This window comes from Cygnus atratus, chromosome 1 (genome assembly GCF_013377495.2).
Source record: "Cygnus atratus isolate AKBS03 ecotype Queensland, Australia chromosome 1, CAtr_DNAZoo_HiC_assembly, whole genome shotgun sequence".
Taxonomy (NCBI): Eukaryota; Metazoa; Chordata; class Aves; order Anseriformes; family Anatidae; genus Cygnus; species Cygnus atratus.
Genome location: NC_066362.1, coordinates 85,710,362 through 85,727,605, shown reverse-complemented (window position 1 = coordinate 85,727,605; position 17,244 = coordinate 85,710,362). Strand labels below are relative to the sequence as shown.

At 44.0% G+C, this 17,244-nt stretch overlaps 1 protein-coding gene across 1 annotated transcript; it reads right to left on the bottom strand.

The window, feature by feature from the left end:
- Window positions 1-91: 91 nt before the first annotated feature.
- Window positions 92-16,086, bottom strand: POGLUT1 (protein O-glucosyltransferase 1). Its single transcript, XM_035540562.2, has 11 exons — window positions 15,950-16,086; window positions 15,347-15,437; window positions 12,754-12,897; window positions 12,173-12,308; window positions 9,461-9,582; window positions 7,881-7,940; window positions 6,859-6,958; window positions 6,008-6,066; window positions 3,529-3,696; window positions 2,940-2,996; window positions 92-2,309 (listed from the first exon to the last, which is right to left on the bottom strand). The coding sequence occupies exons 1-11, from the start codon at window positions 16,038-16,040 to the stop codon at window positions 2,153-2,155; spliced, it is 1,185 nt and encodes a 394-aa protein (XP_035396455.1). The 5' UTR covers window positions 16,041-16,086; the 3' UTR covers window positions 92-2,152.
- Between the last annotated feature and the right edge of the window lie 1,158 nt (window positions 16,087-17,244).

Genomic DNA, 17,244 nt, shown 5'->3' with positions numbered 1-17,244 from the left:
ACGGTTCACCTTCTCCAGTGAAACAGCTGGGGGCTATCCAGACCTTTTCTTACAGTTCTGATTAAGAAATGATGCATCCAACAAGACTTCATTTTTGTTTATTTTAATCCAAAAGCACATCATTAAAAATGGTTTAAAAAAAGTATACATTGTTGTTTCAGTTTCTCAGGCTGCTGTCTCTTCATTGGCTAAGAATACAAAACCAGAAAACCCCTTCCACTCTTATACAACTCTTTTCCTCAGAAACCAAGCCATTTTAATACTCTAATTTATTTTCTTTGCTCGCTGGGAGAACCCAGCCAGTGGTCACATAAGTGGTGAGCTGCTCCAGCAGCTGGTGCTTGACTAATAGCTCTGGCAGTTATTTCCCTGTACCAGGGGTTGGCAGTGCTGCTGAGGCCTCCGAATGCATACGTGTTGTGTATGTACTCAGCATTATTGTTCTTGGTAGCGTGTTCTCTCATCCAAACTGACTACAGACAAAAGTATGAGCTATAATCATCCCTTCTATTACTGTGCTGTTTCCCAAGACATGAGTGGGGCCCTGTCATAAGCAAGGGAGCTCACCTGGGATGCCACGCTGTTTCTACTGTTGGCTCAGGCCAGTGGGAGCAGTTTGCTTCAGCTTCTGAAGACTTGGGCACCCATATGCCAGGTGTGCCAAGGACTGTGCTCAACTGACAGATGACCACTGACATCCAAAGGACATGTCAGGGACAGTGGCCGCTCTGACCCTGCTGATACAGACAAGCTGCAGCACAGGAGCAGTGATCCCAAAGCATAAGGGCAAGCAGCTCACAGTGGAAGGGACCAGACAGGCTAGGAAGCAGCGGTCTAGCTCTTCACCACTAGAAAACTTGTTTTAATGCAAGGCTTTGACATTACTGAGCAAACAGTAAGTAGGAGAAACTAAGCCTGTCTAGATGCCAGAGAATGTGCGCTTCCTACCAGGCCTCTCAGTTCAGGGACAACAGAGCATTTTTGAAACTGCACTCCTTATGCGCTGAGCAGCCTGTACTTGGCATAAATACAGTTAGCCTGAGAAACCTATGACTTGAACTTAAAATGAATAATATAACGAGTAGCTGCCACTATGTGATTGAAGACATTCCCTCAACCAGACTGAGGAAGATCAGAAAAGGAACATAACAGTTGGGTGAAAGAAAAGAGAATGATGAAGTGAACAGAGGTGTTACCCCCTTTAAAACAATAAAAGAAAAACAACAGTAAGATTGCAGAAGGGGAGAAGGATCTGCAGAAGGAGCAGAGAATCTGTGAACATCTGGGGAAAAAACAAAAACAAAACAAAAAACTAAGAGCTGAATCTACCTCTGTGTATACTTTCTCTAGGTTCTTAAGGGTCCCAGGATGTCTGGCCAGCGGACCGGTGAGAGCTTGCTAACAGGGGCTCAGTTTTGCACGGCCATGCATCCACCTCATTGCCCCCTCAACAGAGGACAAACACTGCTTATCTCAGCTGCTTGGCTGTCTGCTACTCAGACTAAGTACTGTGGTAACATTATCATCACCAGACGTTCTCCTATGAGGTAGGTAATTTATCTGTGCAAGGATAATTTGTCCTCTTAACAGCCCATCAAAGCCTTGCCATCAACCTCTTTAAAAACCTGACATAAACATCAGAAAAGTAAGCTCTAAGCTATCTAAAAAGGCTACCCCAAATCCCAGTACCTGCTTCTGTCAGAGAACTCCTAATATCCCAAGTGTCATCACACAGATGAGAAAACACTGACCACTGCCAAAAATAGATGTGCATCTCCCAGTTGAGTGTAGCGGATACTACCAAAAGGTCCAGTAAATTTAACATAAAGGCTTCTCATTGACTGAATGGGATTTAGGATCATTCTTAGACAGGTAGTAACAAAGTCCCAAATGCTAACTATGCTCTTCCAGGCACGAGCGTAACAACGCCACTAAATAGCCATAATCCAACATTCTACTTAATGTTCTTACGGCGACAGTAGAACTGGGTCCCACTGCATGGCTGCATGGGAACAATTTTAAAGTTAGCCTGTTGCTGTTCTCTGTAGTTTTAGTACAAAGGATAACAAATCTGAGAACGAGAAAGAAGATACACCGATGTTCAGATTTCCAGAGAGATCAGTTTGAGCTGAAGAGGAAAACGGAGAAGTCTCTACAGTTCTGTTTTCAGCCATTCAGAAGTGATCTCACTGTAGTTCTTCCTCCTTTTCACTTTGTAAGTCAAGGCTTGGGAATATTCTGACAACAGATGCTCCCAGTAGCAAGAGACATCCTCCATCTGCAAGTGTTCAGTGATGAATTGGCGTCCCCTAGAGACACACAAGGCACAGTCAGAACCAATTTCCAGTTCCTGCAAGAGTCTTTGGTTCTGTTTTATATGTATATCAACTTTCACTCCTCGGTTTTTTTCAAATGAGAAACAACATGCATTGCTCTGTACCGTCTATTTCAATTTCACAACTTTCATTCAGTCTCATAGCTCTGACACTTGCAGTGCTTTTGTTATCCTCAAGATGGTATTTGTTATCTGGGATAATAAATATCAGATTTCACGTATCAGATACAGCCTGAGCAACAGTGATGCATGCTGCTTCAGAAGCCAGTCCCTGCCAGCCTGGGTATATAATAGTTATAACGCAGACACAGTTCCCAGGGGTCAACTTGCTTCACACCGAGATGAAAGCTCTGAACTTCTGACGGCTTTCAGTGGGGTTCCTGATATGGGTCACAACTGAACCAAAGACCTAAACATATAATCTTGTTATCCAGTTCCCCTTGCTTGTTTTAAGTTCTCCAACCCTCCTGCTGTTATTGCAGAAGAAAAATATACTTTACCGTATTAATACTAGGCTGTCTTTGACAGGTAACCCCTTCAAAAGCTGCCTCAGAAAATGTTTTAGATAAGAGTGCTTCACAGACAGAAAGGACACACAACTTACCTCTCTGCAATTTCTTGTGCTATGTTATCATTTTCCTTTACAAACTGCAACAGCTCCCTAAAGTAACAACAACAAAAAAACGCTATGAAACAACTAGTTCAGTGGAGAACTATTGTTAAACTTAGCTAATATATTGTGGAGGATGAAATTAAAGATTCAGAGCTGAGCAAGGGATTGGTGCTCCTCATTTCAGTGCACAGAAGAAACCTGTCACTGCCAGTTGTTCCATGTAAGCCCTGGACAGCATGCTTGAAATCCAGGAGCTGACACATTTTTAGCCCAGTAATATGGTCCTCTTCCCCTTATCTGTGTTGCAGTGGCCACTTGCAAAGATATTTAAGTATGTAGTGCCTGCTGATTTCAGTGAGGCCGCGAAGACCTACATACCCCAGTGAAACTGTATTGTGTAAGTAATACAAGCAAAAGATTCTCTGGGTGTGGTAATAAAGAGAAAAAACATGACCTACAAGAGCATTTGACTGATGCCTAGCAGTGGAGGCTCTTCCTAGTGTAATACAAACCAAATAAATTGTAGCAGTGTTTTCCCATGGCATGCAATGCCCCACTGAGCACTCTTAGGGTCTCACACCTGACATCAGAGAGGTCTGATCTGACTGGGACATAGTGGACCCAAGGCTTCAGCTGAGGGTAGAAGAACTCCAACCACTCTTCTCCAACGTGAAAGACGAGCGAACCACACAAGAAGAGGTGTTTCAACCGGAAACTTGCAGCCACTCCCCGGAAATTAAACAGATACCTGTAAAACAAGAAAAGAGAGGAGCTGATTACCCCTGTTATTTTATGGAGAAAGGCAGTAAGAAACTGGACTCTGAATAGTGATGAACCTTCTCTCACAGGTAACGTGTGAGGGGGTAGGGGTCTCCCTCACGCTGAGCTAAGCACTTCTCACTAAAACAGAGGGAGGACGTTTATTTGAAGCTCCTCGTTGCGCAGGTGAGCTGAAGTTATGGAGGTGCTAGGAGAGTTTCCAGTGCCTGTCAAAACTTAGCACGTGAGGCTTTATCTCCAACAAAGACACCTGCTTATGACAAACCAACGAAGGCTTGCCTCACAGACCACTGCCAGAAAGGCACGGAAGGCCACAACCTGGATGCTGCTCCTGGGACTCTATGCTGCTTCAGAGACTCTGTTCCCATGAAGAGACTTTTCCCAATTCTGTTGTCTTGCAACGAGCTTTTTCATTCATTGTTCTTCTTTGACATTATCTATTCAGCCTTTTTGTCTTCTGGGATCCTGCTTTAATCTGAATCTAATTGTTTCATATTAACTCGGGAATGTACCCCTAGGAGGTTAAACAGGCTAGCACAAAACAGATGGACTTTGCAGATAACAAAGAATCAACAATTCTGTTTTCAGTATTTTCTGCCAAGTTAGTAAAATGGGCTTGACTGGGGGAGGGGGACAGATTTCTCTTAGCAAACTGTATCTCAGAGGCATGTTTGTTGGTTTGCTTTCTTGCTTTTTCAAACCCACGTTTCTCCAATTATATGGAAAGCTGTTTTTCCTGTGGGTAAAACCCCTCAGTACATGGAACTAATCTTTGAAGTCAAACATTTTGGGCTGGGGGAAGGGACTTCTCCCTTTAACACAGCTATTTTGGGTGAGATGGGGACTATGGCTAAACTTGGTTCAGCAGTAAGTGAAAGGAAGTAAATCTGAAATTATTTTGCATTCCTTGTATTACATAGGAGCTCGAGGCAGGGATGAGGAGCACACTGTATTAGTAACTGAACAACAAGGACCAAGGAAATACCTCTGTCAAGTTCAAGCCATGGCTCCCATTCCCTGTGACCTCAGCCAAGTCACTAAAGGCTGCTCTCAGACTTCCGTATACACTTCAGTACAGCACTGAAGGAAACAGTGAGAAATTCCTGTTGACCCTACCAGACCCTGCCTCTCACAGCCTATGGACAGATGGAGGTGCGGCTTCTAGGTTAGGCAGTCTGATTACAGCCCCTCTTTCTGCACCTGCGATTCTCCAATGACAGTCTGAAGTCAATAATACACCACAGGACCACTGTAGGGGACAGTCGTCCATAAAAGACTCCACGGAGCCCATATGCCGCTGCTGACAACAACTATTGATGATTATTCCTAAATGGGGCTATGACAAAAGTGTGAGAGAATGTCTTGGCCCATACTGCATGGAGGGGCTGAGGAGGCATCAGGAGTTTGGGGAAGTCTATGTGTAACAGAAGGGAGAAATCTGGGCAACAGTCCAGTGAAATATAAAATGAGACAAGTCAATCACATTTGCACAAAAACACAGCTTCAGCCAAGTGACTGAGCTCTTGTAACAGCAGATTCTAGCTGGTGGAATTGTAACTAAATGCAAACTTTTAAAGCAAAAGAAAAATCAAAACATCAGACATACAAGTACATGCAAGCCAAATCTGTATTTCTACAGAGAAAGCCACAAGAATATTACACCAACAAAGCCTCCCGAAAGTAGTTAAAAAATAAAATCCTTTGTAAATCAAAACCACATTCTCCCAAGCAACATACAAAGTACGAATCAGCACTATATCTGCTCAGTCATATTTCAGGTTTTCTCTTTTACTATATACATTCAACAGCAACCCTTGCACCAATATGCATAGGAAGACATGATTCCTTCCTTCCTTATGTCCTCGAAGACAATAATGCTATCACTGTAGCACCAAAATGAAACAATTTTGAACTCACAGCTTGACACAGGAACATAAAGAAAAATTTATAGAAAGTCTTTCTGATCAAAAAAAAAAGAAACAAAAAAACCACACACATAAAAATAAATGTATTTTCCATCTATATATTAATTAGTGATTTAAGATCTTTACTTTCCTCAGAGCACTTTATTTCTCCTGACATGACAGGGGAAAGCTGACACTGACGCAGGCCGCAGTAAGCTCCCAAAGTTTCAGCTGCTGTATGTCTGTTCACAAACCTCCCTGTCTGCATGGAGCTGGTTGCTGGAATTAGATCTTAAAATAAAATGAGACAATACACCATGCAAGGAAAGAAATAACCCATAGCCCTTGAACAGCTTTACTTTTCAAAATTCTTACTTGTATTTGCAGTGATCAACCAGTGGAATTTCCTTTGCAGGAGGCTTCCCTAAGGTGTCCTTAAAGTAAAGAGAATTTTTTTAAAAATCGGTAAGTTTTATATGGTTATTTCAAACTCATTTTCCTTCTCAGTTACAAATAAATCTGAAGCCTCAAAACTCTCCATCTCACTTCTGAGAAAACCTTCCCTGGTGGGCTTTTAGAAGTATAATGAAGAATTTGGAGCTCTTCAAACAAGAAAAAAAAGGTTCAGTAAATTACACATTGCCTGTAAGCAAATGCCAGTGCAAACACATTAAATGATAATGTTTAGTTGGCAGCTACAGAGCTGAAAACAGCTTGGGACAATGGACTCTGTGAAGCCAAGTGTAACTGGATTAGCCAAGACTGTCTGGAGAGAGCTGGACTGTGCACTAATATGGAGCAAAAAAGTTACCAGCAACAATTATCACAACGTTATCAGCAGCAAGACAAAGAGATGGAGATGACAGAAAAAGGTTTAGAAAGACTGACAGCAACATGTAAGCAGCTTGGGGCTAGAAGGGGAAGTTGGCTAATTTTTCAGTAGTGGAAGAGGAAGGGATTGGCATAGGTTCATTTTCTTATCTGTGCTGGCTTTCTTCAACAAAAAGCATAGATGGGAAGAAAAAAAAAAAAAAGGTGGCCCTGGCAGGCTCTAGAGACTCCTTCCTTTCATCCACCAGAGAACTCTACCCTCAACAGAATTGCAAGCCTCCCCCACACTACACCACTCACAGCTCTCCAACAAGATGCATCTCAATCATCAAAGCCATCTTGCAATGCTACCCTTTCTGGCCCTCGTGCTCAGAAGACAGGCAACACCCACGCACCTTCTCAGATTTCCAAGCCTGATTTTTAGTGTACTCAGCATCAACAAGTTCTGGGTCTTCTCGGGACAGCAGAATGAGGGGATCTCTCTCAGGGCTTGTTCTGCAAAAGAAATGACATCAGTCATTGCCAAACCATCTCACCCGACACAGCTACCCAACTACAGGACTCGAGCCCCTGCCTCTTTATAGAACTGACCTCAGTGTGTCCCCAGAAAACATTACTGAGTGCCTACGATACAGTATATATCTATCCAAGGGTATATTAGCTGAAGAAAAATGATCTGAGGCCACATTTCTTTGTTTCACTTATGAAAAAATAGTAAATGTTTAATAGTATTATTTAAGCAATTCCCAGGACATATCAGCAGAGATGCTGTTTCCTTTAGGCCGTAAACTGATGGGTGCCAAATACTTCAACTCCCTAAGTCAGAGAGAGCTAAGAGATGGTAAGCATCTTCAGATCTGATCCCTCTGACCCCTACTGATAACCAAGGTTATGACATCCCTGAGGCTCACTCCTCATCATCTCCTGAAACTACCTATTAATAGCAGGATGTCAAGTCCATCCCTGAAACTCAATGATGTTGAAGGAACAGAGAGGAGCAGGGGTTAATATGGTTCAAACTGTCACTGGGGAGAAAAATAATCTATCCTCTTAACCCCCATCACTCAGGTAAGTAACAGAAGAATACTTGTTGATTCACTGATAAGCACTTGCACAGAGAATAAAGTATTCACGTTGGCAAGAGGCATGCTCATCAGTATCAAATCTTTAGATTTACATTATGCACCTGCAGTTCCTTTCACAGAACAAAAGAAGCTGGTTCTAAGAAACTTTTACTCATTAAGAAATAAAGCAGCAAATCCATCATGACCTCTGTTTTAGTATTAAGCTTACTATAATAAACTAGTTGCAAACTGTAACTCCTATGGTGGTGAAATATAGCTGTACAAGATGCCTCACTTTCCTTACTTTTAAAGAAGATATTCTAGGTTACACTTGCTCAGGAAGATATGCTCACCTGGAACCCCGGAAATATCCTTTAGAGATTTTTTTCATCCATGGCCATTTTTCTGCAGATCTGAAATATTGTTTATACGTGGCAATAAATGATTTAATAAAACCATGAAACAGTAATCTCATCAGTTTTCACAGCATGATCTCATTTTATATTTCTTCATTTTTGATGGAAATCATTTTCTTCACTATAGCAGAAAAAAACTCACTGCCAGGTCCAATGAAACCTGTTTTCCTGTGAATACTGTGGTCAAGACCACATGATATAGGCTACTTTTCGGAACACTTTTCAGTGAAAACAATAAATTACACGCACACACCCCTACCAAACCTTTGCCTTTAAGAGTATTAAAATTAACCTAAAATTTTAATCCACTTTTTACATTGTTGCTTTATTTTTCTCTACTTCACTGACTACGGATAGTGCAAAATGACTAGAGAGTTTTTAGCTATTGTCATTTCCCACTTAGAAATAAAAAAGCCCCATGTTTTGAAAACACAGGGGCTCGTCGTTTCCCCAAATAAATTTCATTTTGAATTTAAGTGAGCTCTTCAAAATAACTGTTCACACGCCTTATTTTTGTCAATGTAGTCGCCTGCCTCCCTCTAGGGAGCTGTTTGTTGTATGTTTCTGTTGCACCTGGCTTGACATGTGCATCCTGATCTCCAACCTGATCTGTGCAGGTTAAGCTTTGCATCTGCTTGTAACCCAGCGACATAAGTGGGGTTCCGTGGTGAAGCAAGGATAAACAAATACTTTGAACCTTCACTGTGTTATATTATAGTACATTAGGTTTAGGATTTTGAAGAAGGAAACATTCAACCTCACATTCTCATGCTGTTTGACATCAAGGTGTTGCGGTTTTGTTTTCTTGTTATGTTTCTATGTTCATTCACTGTTACGTACTTTATTTGTTACTCTCCAGGGGAAACAGCCCCTTACTCTGCTAATAGTCAAAGATCTTGTGAAAAGAAAGACTCCCAATCAGAAACATATTCTGTCTTACTCTCAGCACAGTAATCATTCTTGCTTTGCGGGAATGATTCCAGATTCCTCTATTGTACAATACTCAAGTAAAAGCAGACCTAAAGCAGGCTTTCCTTTACCCTTTCAGAAGCTTACACAAACAGCCTGGATCATCTCTGCAGTAAAAAAAACACAGCTCCTGGAGAAGAAGGTGTAAACAAAGAAAAATATTTCTATGTGTCAGGAGAGATGTCTGCAGGCAAAAGATAACTTCTGCTTTATTGACAAACCCTGTTCCACTGAAAATGATAGTAATCTCGCCCTGACAGCATGTACAATGCGCATACTTTGTCCTCTGCATTCCTTACCAAAGTGTTGGAAACAGGGAAGCTAATTATAACTTTTAGTTACATCATCCAAGGTTTCCATGGAGAATTCTTATACAGCAGATAGGCTGTATGTAGTTAATGAGGCAGCAGGACAGATGACCGGCCGACAGACCTATGGTCTTAAGACTTCAACATTGCCCTAATCCTGCTCAGTAATAAGACGGCTTTCACTGTGATTTTTGTTTTCCATTCAGCCTCCCCCCCAAATATTCATTTTCAAAACATTACCTTCTGAGGTCCTCTCTCATGAGGTCCCAGCGCCCTAAACCTGTCGGGTAAATTGGCCAAACAGCCGGTCCTCCTTCCCAAAACGTCCAGGCAGGATACATGATATCATTGTATTCGTATGTCTTAAGAAAAAGGAGAATAATATAAGAGTGGCATTTACTTCAGTTTACTGAGCCCACCAGCAGCGATGTCCTTTCACGGCATTCTGCCTGGTTTCTCCCTCACTGCTCCCTCCATAAGCAGCCATGAGAGCTTTACGGTCACCTCGGGGTTGCAAGGGGCCACATGAACACAACCCAACAGAAGAAAGCTGGTGTATTTCAGCAGGCATACCTGCTCTGAGTGGGCCACTGGACCAGCTGACTTCTGAAGGTCCTTTCCAACCAAAATGTTTCAATGATTTCAAAAAGGCTACGCCTTGCTACATGATAACATGGGACTTCCATGTTAGAAAGCAACAAAGAAGGTCCATGATATAGCTAACTAGTAAGTATTTTAAGACCTGAGCTCCCTACACCGTTTAACTTAATAGGCATTATCACCTCTGTGACAGAGGCACTTCTAGGCCCTTTGACATTTAGGTTTCCAGTACTTCATATCATTCCAGCCTTCTCAGAAATCACCTGACAATTCACTGTACCAAACATCCCAGTCATGTAAGAATTTCAATTCCTCATTCCTACCTGGATGCTTAAATTCTCTGTTAATCAGGGGGAAAAACAGTACCTAAGACTAAATTCTTTCGTGAAACCAGACTATAGGCCACTTCTCTGCACTAGTAATAAACTTACTATCCAACTTATCCATCTGTCTGACACCTGGAAATACTGGAGAGCCAAGTCCACCAAAGTAGTTAGGAGGCTGGTGCACAAGACATATGAAAAGAAACATGAGAACTGGGTTTGTTTATGCACAGGAAGGCTTGCAGGAATCTAAATGCTGTCTTCTGCAACCTAGTGGAAGAATTTAGAGAAGATAGAGGCAGAGTCTTTTCAGAAGTGCACTAAGAATGTGAGGCAATATACTTTGATTACAAACAAACAAACAAACAAAAAAAAAACAATTAAATATTGGGAAACCTGTTTTCATTCTGAGGGAAGTGAAACGCTAGGGCATGTGCCCAGGGGAGCCATGGACACCCTCTTCTTGGAAATGCTCAGAACTGGGCAGGATGCAACCCCTGGCACCCCGATCTAGTAGGTTCTGCTATGAGTGAGGTGCTGGACCGGACCACCTCCTGAGGTGCCTTCCAACTTAAATGAGCGTGTGTTTCTACAGTCTGCTCCTTCCCAGCCTTGCTATAAGCAGGCATTGGTAACAAACCATGAAAACTCCAGTCACCACCCTTCCAAGATGCAGAATACGACAATCCTGCAATCCTTATGTTTCAAACACCATGGACCAGCATCCTGGACCCTCCTCATTCTGGCAGGGACTAACACGGTCTGTTCAAATAAACGCTGTGCCTGGGTCACTGGGTTTCAGTTAAGGATAGGGCTGAGATTACAGTTCAGATATTGGACAGCAGTGACTGGGAAACTCAAGTTTCTTGCAGAGTCCTGCAAGGGATCCAGGGGCAGGGTGATGAATACGACTGCAGAGATTAAACTCCTGCAACCTGGTCTGCATTCATTTGGGTTCTGCTGGCTAGAGTTTAGGACATGCTATGGTTCAGGGGCAAGACAGCAACCTCTACTAATACATCTAGCAGTGAACAAAGTTCTTGAATGACAGCACTTGCAACTCTGTACTGAAATTCTAGAGATAGTTTTAGGACAGCTGGGGACTAGGCAATGGTGGATCACATTAGAGTTCAGACTGCATGAGCTGAAGACCTGAGTTTAGGGTAAGATACTATAATTTAGCAGAATCAGAATACAGCCTGAGCTAGCAAGAACAAATGATTTATTGCTTCTATTTGTGCCCTACAGTCTGCTGGGCTTCAGCCAAGGACAGGGTCATGATCAGGGTTAGGTGCCAAAGCTGTAGAATTTGGGCATGTTGAGCATACACTAAGGCACAGAAAGATTTCCTGAAGTCTGAGGTGTAAGGATATTTTATTGGAAATGGTGAGACATTGTCCAACAGTCAGGTTTAACAATGGAAAGGCAGGAAAAAATACAGGAGTTCTCTCCAGTCTGGAAATAGAGAAGCAGAGAGCAAACGTCTGTGTGTTCGTCTGCCTCTGTGTGTATGTGCATGTTTGGAGATGGAAAAAGAAATCCACAGGAAAAGAGTTCACAGGAGACAGCACTATTACAGAAATGAAGATAAGAAACACTTATCTGTGGTGCCAAAAAAAAAAAGGACTGAAATATTCATATTAACTGAGATCAGCTATGACAGCTGACTGATGATGAAAAATCCTTAACAATGCTGATAAGCTATGTCTATGATTTTAACGGAGGCATTGTAGCAAATCACAGTGATGCTGGCACATATCCCATCCAGCTGTGCATCATTCTGCTGTAGCAGAGGTACACATTTTGACCTGGAAGAGGAGCTAATGAGGGGAAAGACCGTTCCATTAAATAAATCTGTAAGTCTGTCTGCCAGAAAACTGGAAGCAAAAAGCAGCATAAAGAGTGAAAAAGAGCAAGCAATTTTGACACACAGGAAATCTAGGGGGAACCATCCTCAAAAATATGTGTTACCAAGAAAAAGGAGGAAAAACATTTCCCAGAAATGCTCAACTTTTAAAAGCGTGCGCACCTTACTGAAGGAGAAGACCGGGATAATGGGTTTCATCCACTTGGGGACCTGGGGGTAGTCTCGCACATTGATCACCATTTCCATGTCAGGGAGGCGGTTGATGATCCCCCGAAGGAAATGCTCGACTCCACTGCATCTGTGGAGAAATGACACATATGGCAAAGAACCATAAGGAGAAGCAGAATCCCGGAGCCTCTTGCGGGCCTCCCTCTCTGCACAGCAGCAGAAGAGATGGTGAGCCTGAGACACGCCATGGTGCAGGCTGGGGACTGCCTACAGCTGCCTCTAAGCCGCACTGCAGTACAGACACTAGTGAAGCAACCCATCCTCTTAAACCTGACTTGGTCTGCAGCTTTCTCTGGGACCCCAGAATCAACTAGCTCTTTCTACGCTGAAGTGTAACAATGATGCTCACTTCCTGCTTACATTTAAGGCTCATACATAATTTTCTAGGCTCCTGCCCTGGTAAGGAATTGGTAAGGAAATTAAATACCATTGTGCTCAGTGACTTTCAACGTGGCAGGGTTGGAAGTACTCCTGTGTCCCAGCTAGGGACACAGGATCTTCTGCACGGCTCTTACCTTGCAGGGAACATGCAGTCATGCTCACGGTACAGCTTGTTCTTAATGATTTGGTAGTGCGTCCCAAGCTTGCGGCTCACCACATCTGACATTATCTCCTTGGAAATGCCATCTCGAAAAGGAGCCAGGTCCTGCTTCCAGACACTGAAACAAAACAATCAGCCAAAATTAAGTACAGCAGGGAGGATACTGCACATAAATTACTGCAACATACAGGAGAGGCTTCTAGCTCTAACAAGTTCCATATAGCTTCCAGCTCTGCTACAGGTGGCGTATCGGAGGATTCAATTTCAGTCACTTGAAACAGACACTACTCAGAGACTCAAAGGTCCAAGCTTTGCTCTTTGACAATCTATATGCTGTTTGCCTCAACAGAAAACCCAGCACAGGCTAAATCAACACAGTCAATGGTAGTCATTATCCCAGAAAACACCTTACACACCCTGGCAGGTTATGGATAAAGCCTTCGGTTCACTTAACCAGAGTTCTGAAGCTTGAAGATCTCCAAGAATGATGGGCCAAACCAAGACCGAATTCCTCACAAAAATGCTACTTGGACATAGAAAAGAAGAGTCCACTTGTGAGGAGCACCACCACCCAGTAATGCTGTATACAATGAAAGCTAGTTCAGGAGAACAAGCATATTCAAAGTCTGTTCTGTTGCAGCTGCACATCACCAGTGAGGTCCAGGAATGCAGTATGAAAATATAACCCTAACCTACACAAGAAAATACAGATAGAGGATACAGTTTATATTAATTCACTCTAATGGCCCCCAGATCTAACTGTTTGGAGCAGTTAGTAATTGCTGCTGGACTGTAAGAGCCATGAAGACCTCTCCACTACGTTTTGGTAGACATTGCATCATTGCCTTAGCTTCATACAACACTGCACAGACACAACGGGCGAACCCATGAGCGTGATCAAACCCTGGCACATGTTGCCCAGCGAGATTGTGGGGTTCACATCTTTGGAGGTATTCATATCCTGGCTGGACATGGTCCTGGCAACTTGCTCTAGGTGGCCCTGCTTGAACAAGGAGGTTGGACTTGATGATCTCAAGAGGTTCCCCTCCTACCTCAATGATTCTCTTATTCTGTATCAGATACAAAATTGTAAACTACATAAAGAATTGTCCCAGTACAGATGGATTGATCACAGGATAAGCTGTGTGACAGGGATGCAAATCTAATGAGCTGGAGATCATGAAAAAAATTGGAGAGTTTTATAGCACATCCATGTCATTCTAGCCTATATTGCTACCTTTCAGCAGTCACTGAAAGTGAAAGTTCTTTTCAGTTCTTGGCCACCAGAAAACCTGACACAAGTAGAATCTGTTATCTGGGAAAAAGTACTGGCTTTCAGTGTTCTGCTGCACACTTATATATCTCCAAATCAGCTATCAAAATGAAAAGAGCCTCTTAGTTACACAGTGTATACATGCTGTATCATCTTTCCAGATTCTTTTGTAAAGCCTGTCACTACTGAATAAAACTGCTCTTTAAACAACCCTTAAATGAAATGCTGCTGTAATGAGAACTAGGTTTGGAGAATCACAGCAACTGTAACTTTCTGTTACTATCAATTATCATGTTCTGAAGCAGGTGTGGAAGTTATACCCAAAGGCGGGTAGGAGATGGTGGAGTGTATGTTTAAAGATTAGGAGATGTCTTTAGGCTGTGTTTGAATTGTAACTGAGGAAAAAGACTGGAAGACCAAACTAGAAGCAATGAAGATCAAAAACTCCAAACAGTATACAAATGGTTGACCCAGTATGACTCATCTGATATTAAAAGCCAGTCTGGTGCTCAATCTCACCTCCAAAATGAATGAGCACATCTATTTTTTAAACAGGAGTCTGAAAATGGTACATCTGCATTTCTGCATTTGGAAGCCTAATCCTAAAGACAGAGGAATACTTCCTGAATGACCTTGTCTTGGATCATCTTAGGTCATGCGAAAGTCAGGCAGTTAAATATCCACTGCTACTCCAGTTCTTACAAGCAGTGAACTAAACTCCCTAGAAAGAGTGCTCTTCCAGTTCTCCCCTCCCTTCCTCCCCTGGAAGCCCTGTTGTCCAGGCACAGGCAGTGCACAAGGTACAACACAGTATCACACCAAATGAACATGCTTTCTGTAATGATTCTTCTTAATCTACCTATTTTAAAATATTTTGCATGTATTTGATTTCTTCCACTTTTAAAAGCCCATCAGAAAAACTTGTTAGGAGCGCCCCACTGAGAGAGAAGGCAGAAGGGGATTTTTAACACAGAAATATCACCAACTGTGTATGGGATTATTGTGTACTCATGTATGAGATGCTGACACAGTTTATGTTGTTCAATCGCAGACAACAAGGACAGCGATCAATCTACAGGTGGACACGCCTTCTACTGGAACTATGGAGGCTGGCCTATTTCACACAATGCAATTAATAATCTCCTTTTTGCAAGCGTTGTGATCTATGACGGTTGCAGATACGACACTTTAGAGCCCAAATATTCTATAGCTAACTCTCATCCATCAGTGGTGCCAAAAGTATTCCCAATCATGGCCCGAATCCTGTCCAGTAACAAGGAAACCAGTGTCTCACCTTTGGTGGCAGCTGCAATTCTCCTTTACACATGGCTTATAGACTTCCACAGCTTTGTTAATTTGGTCAGTTCTTGTTTTCCATTTGGCATCTGAAACACACAGGAAGAAAAAGTCAAAGTTAATTCATTAAACCACCAGAGCGACCAGCGGGAGCCGAGCAGGACTTCTGGTCCAGCTGGCAACAGCTTCACAACACGACCCCACGACACACTTCAGTACTGCTGAACTGGGCAGCAAACCCAGCCAGGCCTCCCGAAACGATGGGAAGCAGCTGAGGACCACGCAGCCCAGTGACACAGTCCCCAGAGAGGTGGCCATGGTCCTTTTGGCAGAGACTGGCTGATGGCAGCCTGCAAAACCAAACTCACAACCGACAACCACTGCTGTTAAACCGAGTTAGCCGCTTTCTGCTACCCGACTACAAGGAAGCGGCAGACTCTCCCCGACACCTCGTGTTTCATTTTCTTTCCAGAACCTGGAAATGGGGGCACGGAGAAGGGCCGAACGCCAATCTCCTCAGCCATCAGAGACCAGCATCATCCAGCCCGACCCCAGGGCGGCCGCCCGCCCGCCCGCCCGCCCCCCCTGCAGCAGCACTCACCTGCCGGGCCACCCGCCGCCACCCGCGGTGCCGGTGCCCGCAGCGCCCAGAGTGCCAGCAGCGCCCACAGGGGCAGCGCCACCCGCCCCATGCCGCCGCCGTGCCGCCGGGGGGCGGAGACGCCCCGGCTACAAATGGCGGCCGCGGCCACCACTAGCCCCCCCCCAAAATGGCGGCGGGCGTTGGGTGCTGTGGGAGTTGTAGTTTTTGCCGTGTCTCGGCCCGGCTGCGCTCTGTGGCGGCGCTGCTCCCCCACCACCGCCACCACCCCGAGCCCCTGAGGGCTGCGTGTGGCCGGGACCCGGTGGGCAGGGTCTTTTGTGCCTCCCCCTGACATGTTGTCCCGGGAGCGGGTTGTTCCCATGGGCCAGGCGTGGTGTTGAGCCATGGGGTGGCTACGTTGAGGTGCCTGGGCGCAATCTGCCCTCTCTGCCCCAGGCACGGCCAGGGTTAGCGGGGAGTGGTGGCCGCTGCCCCTGAAACCAGCGGTGGAGGTGCTGGTTGGCACTGGAGGCTGCCCTCCAATGCGTGTGACCCTCTGTGGGGCTCTCGTGGGTCACGTCATGGCTGCAGGCAGCAGCTTTAACCCACAGGAATAAGGGCGCTGATGTGGCAGAGAGACTGTTGTCAGGACGCTGGTTTCTCTAGTGTGAGACCTGCCTATTGCATGGCAGCCATCCTGCTGTCTGTTTCTCCTCAAATGCAGGAACTTCAACTGCATTACTTAGAGTAAAACAGAGCCATCTACTGAAAAAATAATCAATGCCTAGGGAAGAGCTGTGTGTATTTATGATACTTTCCCCGAATCTCTTAGCTTTACTCATTTGCAGCTCAGGAGTCTCATGAGTGTTATGCAGCTGTTGCGTATCTAGCAGACCTCAGTCAATCTGAGGGTTTTCTGGAACTTCTGGACATGTAAATTCATCAAACACCATCCAGACTGTAAGTAAGAGGCTCCTTCTCCTGTTACAACTTCAGGGGCGGATGGGGAGGGGGAAACAGTCTCAGATGAAGAGTGTGGAGGTGGGTTTTACCACAGAGTATATCTGGAGATGGTGGTTTTATCAGCTGTCTTCGCTAATGCTTATCGGTACCTCTAGGCTTGTTCTGGCCAAAGACTAACAGTTGCTGCCTTTTTGTATGGTAGAATGCCTATAGGAGCCAACAAGAGCTGCAGGGAAGTACCCAAGAGGAAGAGGGAAAAAAAAAAGCCCATGCTGTTGCCACTGCCTTATTCAATTTGATTGCTTATAATTAAGACACAGTTGTTACTGTTTAGGAATAATATTTGAGAT